Genomic DNA, 18,522 nt, shown 5'->3' with positions numbered 1-18,522 from the left:
CCAGTTCCAGGCCACAGGTGGGATGGAGCCAAAGCCAGCAACAAAAGAAGATTGATGGATGTACCGTTGCAGGTCTGGGCATATAAACAGCAATGGGATTGTGTTCCCCACAAAAAAACACTATAAAAAGTACACATATTTGTTGCTTCTGCATTTATGGGCATGAATACATATATTTAGATATTTTATTTATATATATATATATATATATATATATATATTGAGAGAGAGGGAGCCAGCCAGCCAGCCAGCCAGAGTCCCAAACCACAGATACAGTAAATGTTTGTTATCTTCTTCTTCTTATTAGGATAAAATGAAGGCTTTTTTATTCTCTCCAGGCACTTCTTTCCAATCATTGCTCCAGTAATAAGCCACCAGTATGCAATAAATCAAACAATTCTCACAATTCTCCTATTCTCCTCCAGTTGAGTATTGCTCGCTTCCTCCCAGCTCTGACTCAACTATGTAAGGCAGCAAGCTCGTTCTTATGCTGACCCCAGGAATGCTTCCAGTGCTACACCATGTCTTTCGGGGAGCACTTCCTGGTCATAAGGAAAGTGGGGATGTCCTCCTCTGACAGTGGCCTCTCTTGATCCAACAGGGCTACACTTCTAGACTCCATCTCCCAAACACCCATTAGGGGTGTCCCAACTGGGTTCCCAAATGAGGACCAGTGCCAAGTGGTATATGGGAGAAAGAACCAACTCTCTGCTTCCGCTGGTCCCTCCATTAACTCACATTGGCCGGGTACAAAGTTATTTATTTGTTCCGCCGGCCAATCTGTCTGTGTCGTCTCACTGTCCTCCTGCCTGGGTAATAACGTCTTCCCTGTCTCATCTGGGATGTCTGCTCTCCTCCTACAACACATATAAATATATTTAAAAACAGCAAAGTTTGCATCTGTTTTATTACAAGTTTTACCTCATTTTTCAGTGTTGCCATTTATGCTTTACATTCTTGCTGCATACATTAAAATAAAATAATTGAATAGTTTTGTAAGAAGAAATATTTACTTGTAATGATATGAGAAGGTTTTCTTGAATAAAGTGCTTAGAATTGCTGACTGGGAGCCAATTGCACAACTGCTTGCATCAGTAAAAAGGAATTTGATGGTTTGTAGCTGTGATGGGTTATTTCAGTTTGGTGGTTTGGAAAATTAGCTGATTATTATATTTGGATGTGCTGTTGAATGCATTATTCATTTTTCTAAAATTGTACCATGTTTAATTTTGACGTACGTCAGGTTAAAAACTGATATTTTTAACCCTTCATTAAAAGAAAAGTAAAGCTAGCTGACAAAATGAAGGAAATATCTCTAAATTTTCTTAATAGGCAATTGGACAATGAATAGCAACCAGAACACCACCAGTTTGAGTAGATTCAACAAGTGACTTGAACTGTACTGGAGTTAGTGATATTTTTACATAAGAAATTCCAAATCTAATATTTCCATGATAGCTTTAGAAAATACTGTCCTGGTGCTGCTCAAGATTTTCCTATAAGTGCAGAGTTTACGTGTTGATTGGGGTAGCCATGACACAAAGTTTACATGTTTTTCAGATCATTTGAAGATTACTTGTTAGATGAGGGTATTCTCACATTGGAATATTTTGCTACTGTTGGGATAGGAATTCACAAAAACATAAATATGATAACTTTTTGACATCTACTTTTGTCATCTAAAGGAATCAGTTATCCTAAGTTGTTTCAAGAAAATCCATACCCACCATAATAGGCACACCAGAAGCCTTCATTCAGCCATGAGGACATATTTTAACTAATCATCCATTTGTTAAGAACAAAGTGAAGGATGACTCCTCTGTCCAGATGACGTTTTTGCATTGCTGAGTTTCTGCTGTGTTCATGGTACCACTATGCATCATTCTGTGTAATAAAGGGTTTATTTAATGTAAGTCAGTCATAGTATCCCATTCTGAATTTATTGATGAACTATTGCTAACTAAATTGCAATTTACATTTTTCCTAAGTGATAATGTCTTTCAGTTTGGCTCATGCTTGTGAAACATCAACAAACTGATCACTGTTTTCCAGTTAAGTCAGATACAGTACATAAATATCTTAGAAATTAGCCATGTCCCAAAGCCACCAAAATCTCTATATTAAGCCATGGTGGAAAGTGCCAGAAACCCCGTGATACAATAATGTCCAAATACTTGGACCACAACCGGATAATAGTGCAGGTGTTTTGTGTTTTTAGGTATTGTTTTGTGATTCTGCAGATTATTCCCTTTATTGTTTGACTGAAGTAAAATTGAAATCATACAGTATCTCTATGATAACATACTATATGTCAAACTTTAATTATTCAAATTTTATTATTTTTAAGTGTGCATATGTGTTTCAAGCATCCAGCAGTCTACACAGTAAGAATTGGGGTACTCAATTAGTTTGCTAATATAGCCATAGTCTTTTTGAGATGATTCCTTATATAGGACTGTCAACCAATAATTGAGATTAAAATGTTGCATAATTAAACTATTGTTTATATAGATGCAAATATGGTTTTAAGATTCCTGTGACTATATGTAGGTTGGTAATTTGCTATTTTTATTTTTAAAAGATTAAACTTTCATATTCAAACAAAACTTGCTTAACACCATTCATGTCCACATGTTACTTAACAAAAAAATATTTCATGCTTTAAATCCCCCAATTGTCAGCTAGAGTTGGACTAAATCAGTTTACAGGACCTCCAGACTTGTACTGCATAACCTCCACAACATGGACATTTATAAACTGCCTCAGACATGTAGCAAATTCAGATTTTACCGGTTTAATTGGGTTATAGTATAACTGGGTCACTCCAGTGACCAGGCTGGGACACATAACAGAGACCACACAGTGAAAAACTGAAGAGTTTTTCAATTTGTGATTATACTCTTTGTCCATTTTTTATACTGTGTTTTGTTTTGTGTAGTTTATATGTATGTCCAGATCTAATTATGCAGATCCAGATCGTCTGGATGTGTTTGATTTATGCGGGGACGATTCCAGTTCGGCACAAAGATGATTCTTCATGTTGTCAGTTCACACACTTCTCGATGGTCTGGGATTTTTCAGGTGATTTTTCTATGTAATAAACTTAATAAGTAATAGCGTAATGAAAATTGCATAATTACACGTGGACCACCCTATAGAATGTGAACAAGTGTGTTGACAGATAAAGGGCATGATTGTGTGCATAATTTCTCATTAATACATATTTGTTAAAATATATGTCTCAGTCTAAAATGTACGTACAAATGCAGTATATTGGGATTTACCAAAACTGTAAGAATTATTAATTATGCCATGATGTGATTTTTTGGCTCTACCACCCACTCCTAAAATTACGTCCTTCAAGTCTTTGGGCATGGTCTTCTGAAAGAGTCACTTGTTAATTAGCAACTTCATGTGTCTCATTTGTCCAGCTCTGTGACTGTTATCAGGACAAATGAAGATCTTTTTAAATTTTTTCTGTTTATCACTGTTTTCATGGCATTATATTATAAAACATCTAAAATAAAAAGTCACAAACTAATTGAATGAAACCCTTATATAACTTTGTTTTGCACCCAGTTTGTGTTTTACTCTGCCGACATATTTGACTTGATCAATTATGTCCATAAGACAAACATGAAATACAGTGTACTCATTTAAATTGGCATTTTGTAGGTATATTTCTTGTTCTTGCATTGATACTGATTGTTTTTTTTATTTTGTGCTTCCTGTCCAAGTCAGATGTTTTCTTTCTTTTTAAATTTCTTCCTTTTTAGTTGTTCTGGTGTGTGTTCAGACTATGGCGTAATTGTATATATGTCTGTCTGTCTATCGCGTATTCCTTGGATATTGTGGAATATTGACTTACCGTAGAGTGTAACTGCTACAGCTTTAATTATTTTCCTGTTGAATGGCTAGATAAGCATGCGTTCATTGATTTTGCATATTACAGAATCTGTGTACTATATGTAAAATATTCAAGGGACTATGTTCATTTCCACTGAAAAAGGAGAGGGCGTACTGTTTGTTTACACTGTGAAATGATTGTGTCCAAATTTCTGAAGAAAATTTCAGTATACTTACTGTAAGTGTTGCCTGATAGTGAGTGTACCATAGAGGACTACCTTTGGTTATGCTGATGCTGGAACAAAAGAAAATGATTCAGATTTATTCATTACTGCAGCACACATCACTTACCATGCAAAATACTGAAATACATTTTAAAGTGTAAATCACTGTCCGAAGTATATAAAATGTCATATACTAAAATACACTGGAAGGACAATTTATGAATTAAAAAAAACATCAGTTCTGCCTGGAATATTAATTATATTAAGAGAAAACAAAAGATTTTTTTCTTTTTCATATATGATCAATCAGCTTTCCAGCTCTGCTACGTACAACATTTTCTTATTTGTCCTATTTTTTTTTTTACGTTTCTGGTAAAGTGTTCACCTACTCCACTACACTACATTCCTAATATGGGGAAAATAATTTTAATACGGTTTCATTCTTAACACATAGTCACTACTTAACCTAATATTTTTAATTTTTTGAGAAAGCATATCTGAAGATATGGTGTGAATATGTTAACTCCACACAGCTGATGACAGGGCCAGGATCAGGTCAACACTTTGTTCCACAGTCACTGTTGTATGTTTGTTTTGTGTCTTATTATTAGTTTAGAATTCTTGCCATTTTTATTGTTGTTCAGTTTTTTTTCTCTTCACAAAATCTACACACAGAAAAACTACCCACATTCACCCAGTTATTTTCTGATTATTTATTAAAGTGTAATGTTTTCAAAACAGTGTATTAGTCTTAGTTTGTCTTAGAAAACTATGCACTTTTTACATTGAAATGCATATACTTCAGGAGTTGGGTTTTTGGTGATTAGTGAGCTCCTAATAAAAAAAAAAACATAAAAAAATGTTTTAGCTTATTTTGCTATTTAGCTGCCCTCCTTACATATCCAAGTGCTCATCCTAGGCCGACATCCTAGTATACATTAAGTTGTAACTTAACACCTTCAATTGTTTGAGATTAGGACAATTTATTTTTTCAGGTTTATTATACATTACACTTATATTATACTATGACTGTTCAGTGTTTTAAATTAAAGTCACATACATAAGGTTAATCCAAGAGTAATATACTTTCTATAGTCTCTGAGGAGTTTTACTTTGATGATGCTCTTTGATTAGGGCCAGACTGTGCCAGTTGGTTTCAACAATACTTACTGTACATTCATACTGAGAGATGGTAAAAAAAAAAGACTTAGAAGCATTAACAATTCAGTAGCTCTGTTATTTAAAGCTTTAGTTTTGAATTACCTGACAGTTTCATATGAGTCTGTGAGAACCTCTTTCATCATACAGGTGAGTCCTTACCATATTATATAGTAGCTAGTATCATACAATACAATATTCAGTGTCAAGAGTCGAACATATGGTGCAGATACAGTATCTTTAGGGTAGGTAGGGTTATCAGAGACCAGATGGTTTAAAGCATACTGTACAGTATACAGTATGTTGCCAGTTTAGAATTTTGATTGTGTTGTAATAATGCAGAGTACCAAAGTATGTGCGCAATGCAGCAAAAGTAAGTCTGCCAACAGCATCTTTGACACATATTACTTTACCATATCAAGTTTTGTAAGATTAAGAAATATATTCACCAGGTGTTATTTGGGGAATGTAAGGATAAACTTGATTTTAAAAAACAGTCTTTGTGTAGGAAGTATTGTTCTCAGCTGAAGTGCATTGTGTTGTCTCCTTGATAAATTCCTCAGGTATAAAGTTTCTGACTCATATCTGACTGCTATAAGTAGACCTTCTAAAGTTTAATTTTTTCAAGCTTTTATTCTAATCTAAATGACAAAGAATGCTGGCTTTGTTTGCGAGTATGTGGGTAGCAACAGTTACACTGTTTATACATAAAAGAGTTAAATGAAATCTTAAGCAGTCATCCATCTTCAGCATTTGCAAGAAATGTATATGTGCCTTGTCTAATCAAAGTTAGAAATGCAAATTACCTGTTTTGTCAAATTCATCAAAAAACCTAATATGATTAGCACTCAGGCGATATTGAGGTCGCTTTCACAGACTCCTCCATTGTAAACAGTTTTTTGTGGATCTTATTCACTTATCATATTTGTTTTGATTGTTAACAGCAAAAAGAGAAAAGATGAACAACCCCTGGAGCAAGAACCCATTCCAGAAAGTCATTACAGAGTTGTATCTCCAAAATTCCAGTATAAGATGAACTACAACAATGTTGGCAAGTGCATCATTATCAACAACAAAAACTTTGATGAACATACAGGTAAACTCTAATTTACTTCTTTTCCACCTTCAAAGCCCTAACTACATTAAACTGAAAATTCTGTTTAGTTTGCCTTTCAACCCTTTCTTATATTCACTTTGAAAATTAAACACAGTGCTAATTGATGAAGGAAAGTCACAGTGCTTTTTGCTTTGCACCCTCCCTTACCATAAACTATCATCTCTGGGGAAGAAGCAAAAGCTTTAGATTCTGCAAAAATTTTGATCTCCGGTTTTTGACTGATCTCGATGTTTTAGTGTCTATATGTCTGTCTGAATGTGTGTGTGTCTGTGTGTCAGTTTCTTGAGGACAGTCTAGAGCTAAAACGGCTGGATGGAAAAATACCAAACTCAAAGCTTAAGCATCTTATGAGATGACAATGTGGTGATTGGTTTTTGAGCCAAATCGTGCAAAAGAAAAAGGCACTCTAGAGGAACCCACAAATACCATAATTCTGCAATTAATTATGAATTCTTCTTGTCAATTTTATGATCAGAAAGATCAGAATCAGAGAGGTAAATAATTACTGAAATGTTATAGAATAGTTTGGGTAACTTTCTTCCTAGGGCACAAAGCCTACTGACACTCGCGTCTGAATTTTTTTCACATTAGAACTAGGACAACATTTTATCAATCTAATATAAACGAATGAGAGCACCAAACAATGGTAGCACTAGACTTTTTTTTTTTTATTTTAACTTGCATAACCTTTTTGACCACCATTGAGCACCTTACATTTAAAATACTGTATATCTGTGACCATGGGCGGCACGGTGGCGCAGTGGTAGCGCTGCTGTCTCGCAGTTAGGAGACCCGGGTTCGCTTCCCGGGTCCTCCCTGCGTGGAGTTTGCATGTTCGCCCCGTGTCTGTGTGGGTTTCCTCCAGACACTCTGGTTTCCTCCCACAGTCCAAAGACATGCAGGTTAGGTGGATTGGCGATTCTAAATTGGCCCTAATCTGTGCTTGGTGTGTGGGTGGGTATGTTTGTGTGTGTCCTGCAATGGGTTGGCACCCTGCCCAGGATTGGTTCCTGCCTTTTGCCCTGTGTTGGCTGGGAATGGCTCCAGCAGACCCCCGTGACCCTATGTTCGGATTCAGCGGGTTGGAAAATGGATGGATGGATGGATGGATCTGTGACCATGCACACATGTACATATTATCTGCCTTTGTTTTTGTTCTTTATATGAGAATATCAAATAGCAGTGTATCAAGAATAGATCGCTTTATTGACAAAAGCTAACAGAAACTTTGGAAAGGCGCTCTCCCTAATGCACATACTGTGCTGCACATGGTGTAACCCAATTGGGGAGCTAAATAAAAAGACATTGTTTTCATTATATTAAAAGCATTAATAATAATTTAGTTTAAGAGCCCAGATATTGCTGCTTATTAATTTTATATTTTCTAATCATTTATACGTTGTTACATGTATATTGATTTTAATACCTTAAATTAAATACAGATTATTAGCAACACACATTACAGACACTAGCAACGGGATGAAAAGAGTACGTGTTTTCATTACTCACCCAGGTCCTACAGTATAATATACTGTGCTTCTTTCTTTGTGAAGTGGAAGAACAAAAAAAGTGTAAAGTTCCAGCTGCAGAATGGTAAATCAAAGCAAAATGGGACGCACTGCATTTGTGTGGGAAGCTGCTAAGAAAGCCTCTTAACACTAGACTTACCAAAGCCTACGAAAAAACTTGTAAATCCGGCCCACGTAAATTTTTTATTATTACTATAACATGAAAAATGTTTCTGTTTTAACGATGTGTTTACATAGATTGTTGTAGACACGGAACACACATAAAATGCATGTGTTCCAAATAACGATATAGTATTTATAAAAGGTGTCATTTTGCTTGACTTCTCACTCTATACAACTTTAAGCAACTGACACGCTGGTAAAAACAGACTTGAGCTGAGAAAACTGCGGTGGTGGGGGATGTGATACCAGGCTGCTTGCTGCTTATCGACACATTTAAAAGACGAAAGACACTGACCAAGAGGTGCGAAGGGATTTAAGGTGGGCCAGATTTCCGAGTTTTTGGTAATTCTAGTGTTAAGTAAAGTGTTTCAGTACTGGATCTTCAGCCTCATTAAGCCATTTTAATGTTATTTTAAAATTTAAACAGTATGCTGAGATGGATAGATTGGACTGATTCTGATTGAGCATATTCAAGATTTTATTGTCATTTTTATGCTGTGTAAAGATGTTGATCGCACTGTTTACACAGTATCTGTGATTTACTATGGCTGCATGTATGTTTTAAATGTTTTATATGTTGGGAGATGGTTGTTGCTATCATTGTGGTTTAGTTCATTTGAAGGTTAGTGCAAATGTTTGCTGTATGTTTTTAAATAAATTTATAAAATATGTATGTGAAAGAAAGAAAGAAAGTTACTATTATAGCGAGGCATTACAAAGGTGTATTGCTGTTGGTATGAAGGAGCCCCAGTAGTGTTTCTTGATGCACATCTGCTAAATAATTAATTGGCTGAAAGTCCTCAGTGTTAGTGTGTCATGAGAGAATGTGCAGCAATGTTTTAATTTTCTCCTTCACAGCAGGGTACAAAGTTGAAGTGGGAGCAATAGTTTTAAACAGAGCACAAGAATCTTAGTTCACAGTCACTTTAAAGGCTAGATAAAAAAGTAGCGTTTTAACCAAAATTCATTTAATTGATAGGTGACTTTTTAGCACTGCTGTTTATACCCAGGAAGAAAACAGTGACCAGCTAGTCTTGAAGTGCCTTGTAAAGTTGTCTGTCTTTAATAGACATCTCAAAATCACTAAGTGTGAAACTGTTTGGTAGCAAGAATGGGAAAACAGTGCCCATTTTAACTGTTCTTGAAATAGGAAGCATAGTTAGTAGAAGAACAAAGTAGTGTGTAGACTTCTGGGAGTTATGTATACAAAGATAATGTCATTCTCTATTTAGGTAATCCCCTGGCTGATAGGCCATATGTTACATATATTCAAGTCTTTCAGAGTTTTGTCTGGTTGTGAAATCAACTAGACTAAATTAACTTTTCTCTTTCTTAATGACCTGTGCTGCCAAGACTTTTCTCCTTATGTTAAGTTTAAGATATTTGTGAGTTGATACCTCAACCTTAGTCACATACCTGTATATATCATCTAGCAACTAATGATGCATTTTCACTGATGTAGGAATCTCCATTAACAACTCAAACTTTCCCTCTTTTCAATCTTATCTTGCTATTATCAAAATGAATATTTATGAATTTTATAAATGGTATAGTTCCACTTGCTCCCTTTCTCTAAACAATTGGTTAAACTCAGGTCACTGACTTTTGGAGTAGCAATGGACCTAACCTTAAGCATTACTATCTATTCCTCAAAAAGAATCTTTAATGCAAAATAGTTAATGTATATTTTGAAATTGATTAGTCATTTGCTTTAGATGTCTGGTCTTTTGGATTTTTGAGGAAACCACATGAGATGTGGTGAATACTTGGATATGAAGTTATGTTTGTTAGCTCTACAAATCTACTTATGTATACAGTTAAGTGCAGATCACTAAACACATTTCTTTGTTTTAAGATATTTCTTAAAGTCAATATATTCATATTTTTTTTTTACTCTTTTCAGTTAAAAGATGTATTAAAAATTGTATGTAGCAGAAAACTTTACTTGCAGTGCTTTTCCTGAATTTAGTAAAAGGTATCTTTTTTTTTTTATAGGAATGAATGTGCGTAATGGCACAGATAAAGATGCTGGAGAATTGTATAAATGTTTCAAAAGCCTTGGATTTGATGTGCGCATTTACAATGATCAGACATGTGAAAAAATGCAAAATCTTCTCAGAACTGGTATGCGAATTTTCGTTCCATATTTTTGTTGTATTTCCAGTTTGGTTTACAATTTTAAGTTTAATGCAACAGTTTTATTTCCTTTAATTAATTTATTTATTGAGATATAAATTGCATATAGCATTGTACTAAAACTACTAGGAATTCCATAATGTCATAACTCCAATAGTTTTTTAACTAGTGCATTATGTGTCATAATATTGCAACTAAAATTTAGTTTGTCTTTATTGCTCACCATTGTGCATTCCCAGTGTGAGAATTCCCAATGATCTAACTAAGCTAAAGAAGAATTTATGATGTCTGTGAAGTTAATTGCAGTATGTTTAAAAAAAAAAAGAATTTCTCAAAATTGTTCTGCTATAATATATACAGAATTTCATAAATAAATTCACCTTATTAAGAATAAAATAATTCTATCTTAATGTTATAAATGGCTTTGTACCTCATCTGATATTTGAAGTTACTAGGTATTCCACAGATCCAGATCCTCACACAATGAGTATAACAGAATTAATTAGAAATGACTTCTCATAATGGACTGAAGTAAAATAAGTCATATCTGATCAGGCAACACATGACACGATCAGAATGAAAGTACAGATGCCTTTCTGAATATTTCAATTTTGGAGTTTTTGGAAGAGTAGATGTATGAGAAGGACAGATCCCATGAAGATCAAAATGAATTCAAAATACTCAAGCAACAAAGGCATTTGTAGATTACGGAAATCTACATATTTTCTCAAGTGTCTAAATGTACATTGTAAAATGCTATTAGGGTGTGAAATTAAAAAAAAAATGTTTACAAGGTACTGGGATCTTCTAATGCCCTATCCAGGCCTCACTATATAGTCTATTAACAAATATATATTTTTTTTTTGCTGCCTATTTTTATCAAATCCAAATGATAATCCCTCACACCTTATTGGCAAAAATACCTGCAGAAATGTTGGCCAAAGAAACCACAGTCTTTCAGCCTGCCCTTCACAGGTCAGGCTTCCTTCACAGTTAGGTGTGCCACTATAAATAGAGTCATTTTCAGAGAAGAGGAAAGGTGGGCTCATTTCTCCTTGAATTTTCAGCCATGAGCTTTAACGGGCGTAACTCCCAGCCTGACTTAAAGCCACTCGTCCAATGTGAAAATGAACAGTGGCCAAATGCGTAGAAGGCTTCCTGCTTACTCCAAGCCTCAAGGTTGCACACCTTTTTGAAGAATATTTGCTCTTGTGACAATGGGCTTTATGCAAGAATCAGGTGAAGCTGGAGCTCAAGGGTCCAAAGTGACAACTGCCTTCAGCCATCACGAATGTCACTGGACCACCAAATGAAATATACAGTAGCTGTTCACATCTTAAATGTGTGATTGAAGCTTATTGTATGTCTTTTTTGGCATTCAGTACCTGTTTGTATAATGGTAATACCTATAAACATCTAATAGAAGATGTAGCTGAATAATGTTATCAGCTACAAGAACAATAGTTAAGGTCTGTGAAGCAATCCCAATTTTAAATTTCAGTTTTATTCTTATTATATGCTCTCCCATGTAAAAGTCCATTGTACTATGTACAAATATACAGTAGTATGACAAAAACAATATCATACTGTGTTACACAAAGAAAAAATTTAATGATGACAAATAAACAGAAATTAGGGATTAATGACATTATATATTAGCAGCCGCACTTTGTAGATGGTAATGTATGCAAACACAGCACAGTGTCACATACTGCAAACATAATCCATATAAATATACATAGGAAGAAAAGGAAGCTTATTATTGTACTATAGTAAAAAGCACTAGTGCAGTGTTACCAGGAGTGCCTTACATCATTTTGTGGTCGACTAAAGGAACCGCAAGTTGCCAGCTGGAAAATGTTGGGGTGCCAATCCAGACTTACCTGTTTAACAAAACTATTTACATTTTTTTAAGTCACCATAAATTAGATCTGCTAAACACAGCATCAGAAAAAGTTCAAAACATGATTGTCATCAGGTTAGGTGACCAAAAGGTAGGCCATCCTTTGTTGCGTTTGATGCAAGACTGAACACTTCTTCCTGGCAGTAGTGGGATATACTGTATAGCTTGGGGACTGAAAGGGACAGAGTCAGTTGGCCTTACCGGGCATTTTCTCTGTGCTGCAGTGGGAACAAGAGAGGAAAAGGTTAGCATCAGCACCACCTCTCAACCCGGAGCGTTACTACATACCTCTGATGAGCCCAGAGAGTGGTCCACAGATGCGCTTGCATGACAGCTTGTAAGGCAACTTAGCAGCCAAAGTTCCTTTTCCTCTTTTTGAGTTAGCAAGTGTGTATACAATGCCATTTTTTAAAAACAAATCAATTATTTAACTGATTTTTACCAAACTCTGACCACTTTTTTTCTTTCCTTCTGTGGTGGATGCTTTGTTTTAAATTTGTAGCCTCAGAGGAAGACCATAGTGATAGATCATGCTTTGCATGCATCCTTTTAAGCCATGGTGAAGAAGGTATGATCTATGGAACTGATGGACCCATGGCCATAAAGACGATGACTTCACTTTTTAGAGGAGACATGTGTAAGAGTCTTGTTGGAAAGCCCAAACTTTTTTTTATTCAGGTTAGTTGATTTTTAAAAATCACATCTGTATAAAGATCATGTGTGTACAGCGGATTACATCTTAGTGCATTTTTAGGTCTACATACCATGCATTGGGGATTATTTAAGCCATTATATTTAATGGTGATTAATATCATTCAACAGTGAAAATAATAAATGGTGGCGCTGTTGTCCTACAGTTTAAGGAGGCTGTGTTTACTTTGGACTGGTCACTGTCTGTGATGGAGATCTGTTGTTCTTACAATCAGAGCTGGCTGTAGCTTTTTTTGGGATGGAGGTAAAAATGTCACGTCCAAACCACAGAGTTTTGAAGGCAATTGTTTTACATCTATAGCATAAAAGAACTGCGCCCCCCCCCTTTTGTTTCTTGTGCAACATTACACTGATATTAGATTGAATAGCAGGGGCAGGGGAAGAACCCACTTGGAGTTTTGAGTGTGGTGTTACTCTGTTGGCCCTGCTTCCAATATCTTGTGCAGGTTTTTCTCCTACAGCCCACACATATCTCTGTTAAGTGAATTGCCCCCCTAAACTGATAGTGTATAATTGAATGTGGGTGTGTGTATACATCTGCCATGCAATGGACAATAGCCATGTTTAGGGTTGTATTTTGCCTTTCATCTGATGTTTTTGTCCTATTCAAACATAGCAAGAATTGCTGAATTCAGATGAACAGAGTAAAAATTAGAGATTTTAAAACTATTGTCTTTTTGATTAATTATCAAAAATGAACTATAGTATATTATTCAACAAATCAAAATTTCATATGTTCTATTCTTTCAAGCTTTTCTGAAAATATCTTATTAATTCTTGTTCTCTTTTTAAACATTGCTGCTTTCTTGTGTGATGTGGCATGAATTTATTAAAAGTGATTTGTAGAATGTTTTCACCTTGATATTGTGTAGTGTTCTGTAGTAACACCAGAAGCTCTCAGATAGTAAAAAAATATATAGTGGTACACAATAATATGCCAAAAAAGTCAAAGGAGAGCTAATATTTGTGTGGAAATAATTGGGGAAAAAACTTGTTAGTGTTTTATTAGGAATAAAAATGTTACAATTGTTTGCACTGAGTTAGTTGGACTGTGCTGTTTGTTTGTAAACGGGGCTGGATATAAAGATAAGTTTATAACAATCATATGTTCTGATATTTAATTTGTCCTTTTATATAATGTTTCTAGGAAAAGTGCTCACAAGAGCTGCATTGATTGTCTCAGGATGCTTGTTCCAATTAATGACTCCAACTGCAGAACCTGCAAATAAATGTCGTATACTCTTAACTGAACCTGTGTTTCCTAATTATAACACGTCATAGTACAGAAATGCATGCCTAGAGGTTGAGATAGTTAACTAGAATAAAAATTATGTGTACACATTCCTTAACAGCATTTGCAGTGCTGTGAAAACAGTGGTTTCTTCTGAATCGCACTAAAGGGTAGATGGCTCTGCCAGAGCTCAGGTTTACTTTGTTTAAATCAGATCAAAGTTAAACAAATCAGCAAATCTGCTGTGGTAGGTAGGGCATTTTATTATTTAGCCTTCAAAAAACATCCATGATAAAATTGTGGAGCAATTGTAAATGTTATCAAAGGCTTTAAATATTCTCTGGAATGCAGTGAAATGTACTGCATAGTTAAAGAGGGAAAGGCTAAAACAAAAAAAGAACATTATGAGCAAAGACATTTCTAATAATCCAATGGAGATTCATAGTTCTTTGTATTAAATAGCAGCCTTTCTGAACCTCTCACAGGAGTATCCAAAGATCTGCTTTGTTTTTAACAGTATCGGAAATTTAAACACAAAATAAGCAGTAATATACAAAGATACAGTCATATAACTTGTTCAGATTAGATATGGAATTTATTCTGCTGCAATGTTGGATCACTAAATTAATGACACAATGTATTTGTTTTAGCTAAAATATTTGCTTTTTTTTAAGGCTTGTAGAGGTTCTGAGTTTGATAATGGGATCCAGACAGATTCAGGACCACCAAGTGAATGTCTGGAGACAGATGCAAATCCAAGACACAAAATTCCAGTTGAGGCCGATTTCTTGTTTGCCTATTCCACTGTTCCAGGTAATCCTTGATAAGCAGCGTACTTTGCAAACATTAATGTTATCGAATCCTTCTTTGCGATAAGAGTGACATCGGTACATTTTGGAAACTACATACAAAGAGTATAGTTTCTTTCTTTCTTTCTGATTTTGAAAGAGATGTCATTTAAACTGAATTTTATTCAGACCATTAAACGTAATATTAGCGCTTTTATATTCAGTTAAAGGTACATAAACAAGGACTATCTAACTGAACTTCTTTTAGAAGGACAGGCTGATTTTAATTATCAGAGCTAAACAGTCCTCCTGTATAAATATAAATATGCCTTTTAGCAAAATTTCTGTATACTTAACTAGTCTGTTGTAGAGAAACCTTGACATGCAAGCTTTAAATGATAACTGGAATCATTTCAATTTTCTTATGATAATATGTCTTAGGAGAATTGTTTTTGTTTCTGGGGTTTTTCAATGCTACCAGCAGTTCACAAATATGAATATTAAGCAAAACAGGGGAACCTGCAGAGTTTCACAAGAAAAAAGACATACGCAATAAGAATTTGCTTTTTGCATATACAAGGTCTGCCATTGGTCTTCATGCTTGTAAAATTCTATTTATGAAAGCTGATTTTTCTGGTAGTGCAGTATTTGTTATCTTCCAGTTCTACATTGCAATTGACCTTTCTCTGTAATGTGTGCGAAGTATGACAGATGCCAAATGCCAAAGATACAAGTTAATATATCAGCAGTGGAAATTAATAGAAAAGTAGAGACTCTGCCTTTGTTACTAGGGAAAGCAGTGCATGGAATATAGTTTGGGAAATACCCACCAACCCAGTACTGATTTCAAAAGGAGTTACTCTGACACTGAAAACAAAAATATAATTAGGCCACGCAAGAGTAAAGGTGAGACTTGGTTATTGAAAGCAAAGAATTGACTTAAGATTTGAAAGGACTCATATGAAAATAATAATATGAAAATAATCAAGTCAAGAGAATGTGCCTGATTTTGCTGAAAGCAAGGAAAACTATTTTAGGGCCGAGTATGTAATTAATTTATGTGGCGAAACAGGTACTGTAGAGGTATCCTTGCAATGAAGAGCAAAAGACAAAGAAGAACAAGATATGAAACATACTGTCATAACTGGTATGTAGATGGAAGGGAAAAGACTGTAAAAGAGACATAGTAAAGTTAAATGGAAATACCAGGAAACACAAATAGAAAAGTGCCCACTACTAGGGTGCTCCAGACCAAGTAAACAAGAATTTATGGTGCAACCACATAAGTTCATGAATCACACCTCAAATTGTCAGTCAGCATGTCTGAAGAAGACTGTCTCTGGCTGTCCCTTTGCCACAGCAGACGCCACTAATATCTGCATGCTGTCTTTGTGGAGTTTACAGGTTCTTCTTTGGTTTGAACAGGTTTTCTTGTTTACTGCCACAGGTTGTGTTAATGACCAAATGTAAATTGGGGCACTGTGAGTGAATCGGTGCTGGTGACTGTGTACGTCTGTGTATAGTCATGTAGTATGATGTTCTGGAATTCCATCTTGAGTTGTTATTTCCTTGTGTTTACAACTTTCAGTATAAGCTCTGGCCCCTAGTGAAGCAAGTCCCAAAATGCTTGAATAGATTAATTTTTTCACATTTGTATGCCCTTTTATCAATAAGGTCATTTCCGTAATCATTTAATATCACTACAAACATTCCTTTAATTTCTTTATTATCATTTGAATCAAAAGAATCAGAGCAAGTTGTTAGCCGATAATGAGCAAAAGTTGAATATTAGAACTATGTAAATTATTGTTTCCATGCTAATATGGAGAAAAAAAAAAGCAAAATTTTAAACACCAAGAAGGTGTTTCATGTACTGTTGATTACAGCAATGCATTCTTGAAAACATTTGAAATTGCCTCATTGAAACCTAAGCAATTTCAAATGTTTTTACAAGAAAAAAAAATGTAGATCCTCTAGTTTTTGCTCATATCGAAAAGGCAATTTTGACAATGATGTGCATGACTGAAATAAATGTTCCGAAACACGGCTGTCTTGCAACTACAGGAACTTATGTGGACATTTTTTTAGATTGTTTGGCCATCACGCGTCACAGAGTAGTGATTAATAAATGAATGGTTCACTGTTGTATAATTGCTTACAAAGTTTTGTGTTTAAAAAAATTGCCAATAAACTAATTTCTGGAAAATAAAATCAACAACCCAGTTTGGGGTACTTCTAAAATACTACCCTGAGGATTCTGTGTACCACTGATTAAATAATATCAATGTGTGTGTTTCAGGCTATTATTCTTGGAGGAATCCGGGGCGAGGGTCCTGGTTTGTGCAGGCTCTTTGCAACGTTCTGAATGAATATGGGAAGCAGCTGGAGATCATGCAGATCCTTACTAGAGTCAACTACATGGTAGCCACCAGTTTTGAGTCCTGGTCAGAGGACCCTCGCTTTAGTGAAAAGAAACAAATACCATGTGTAGTTTCCATGCTCACAAAAGAACTTTATTTTAATTAAGTCTTCAGGAAAATCATTACTAGTTGAACATTCAGGGAGATTAAGAAAGCTACTTTTACACAGTTGAAGTTTTATGTCCAGTCACAATGATGCTTGTCTTTAAAGGTGTCCATTACACACAGCAGACTGGTAGTGTAATACGTATTCATGTTGCTTGTGGAGTTCACAAAATACTGTATTGGTTTGCAGAAAGTACCCAAATATTTACCTTTTTTTCCATTGAAATTCAATGAGCACTTGTTGTTTACAATGTATAAATGAAACTTTTTTTTATATTTGTGGTTTAGAATAAATTTATAAACACCTAGAGCCATATTAATGTTTGCTGATGAAATAAAACATGATACGTTAAAACACAATACCTGTCTGTGATGTGTGCTTTCTTTCTGTTTATGCATATTATTAAGTGTTTTTCAGAGAATAAAACAAATCATTTTTAGGCTTTTCTGAATGTTTGTAAATGTACAGCATATTGGGAAATGGTAGAAACAAATTGGAAAATTTGTGTTCCTACCTTTCAATCTGTAGAAATAAAATTCACCTTACAAAATAAGGTAATTTGTAATGAAAGCCATTAAGTAAATCTTCTATGGAATCTTCACAGTCAAGCACAGGTTTTTTTGTCTCAGGGATACTATTAAATATTTTGGAAAATTTTCTCTAATTACATTTCAGAATTCACAGTCACTCATTCATAGTAGCTGGTAAATAATGACTTGATTCTTGAAAAATATTGGGATTAGGAAAGTCAAAGTTATCAAGTGTGTTTTAACTAAAGTCTTTATTGAATGTATTAAGGTAAAGTGCATGCATATACTGTAAATTCTGATTAATGCAGTGAGCCAGACACATGTCAAATAATTCATTCAACTTTGTACAGTAGGGCATGGTGCTGCAGGTGACATTGCCGTGCAGCATATCTGTAAACGTGGTTGTACTTTGTGGCTGATCTGTTTTTTGGATAGAAATCACTTCACTGTTGCTCTCTAAACCCTTTTACCTAATCATAGCTCATGACCACTAGTTATGCATTGTGACATCCCCAGTGACTCGGTCATAGTGCTCTGCAAATAGCCATCATATGATCAAACAGGTTTGATTTTGTCCAAAATCACAGGAGTGCACTCCTCTGTGAGCTACTGCTAACAGCCAGTGGGTACACAGCCAGAAGTGCAATGCATACAATGTAGT

General features: G+C 35.0%; 1 protein-coding gene across 2 annotated transcripts in view; it reads left to right on the top strand.

Moving 5' to 3' along the window:
• Nucleotides 1-17,690, top strand: part of casp7 (caspase 7, apoptosis-related cysteine peptidase) — a 63,907-nt gene extending 46,217 nt beyond the window's left edge. For both annotated transcript variants that reach the window (XM_039776012.1, XM_039776004.1), the window contains exons 3-7: nt 6,173-6,324; nt 10,032-10,160; nt 12,578-12,753; nt 14,692-14,830; nt 17,105-17,690. In XM_039776012.1, coding sequence (XP_039631946.1) covers nt 6,173-6,324; nt 10,032-10,160; nt 12,578-12,753; nt 14,692-14,830; nt 17,105-17,331 — 823 coding nt within the window. In that variant the 3' untranslated portion in view covers nt 17,332-17,690. The remainder of the gene's footprint in view (nt 1-6,172; nt 6,325-10,031; nt 10,161-12,577; nt 12,754-14,691; nt 14,831-17,104) is intronic.
• Nucleotides 17,691-18,522: the final 832 nt, after the last annotated feature.

The sequence above is a fragment of the Polypterus senegalus genome, chromosome 1 (assembly GCF_016835505.1).
Source record: "Polypterus senegalus isolate Bchr_013 chromosome 1, ASM1683550v1, whole genome shotgun sequence".
Taxonomy (NCBI): Eukaryota; Metazoa; Chordata; class Cladistia; order Polypteriformes; family Polypteridae; genus Polypterus; species Polypterus senegalus.
The sequence above is the reverse complement of the archived record's forward strand: the minus strand, read 5'-3'. Positions and strand labels throughout refer to the sequence as shown.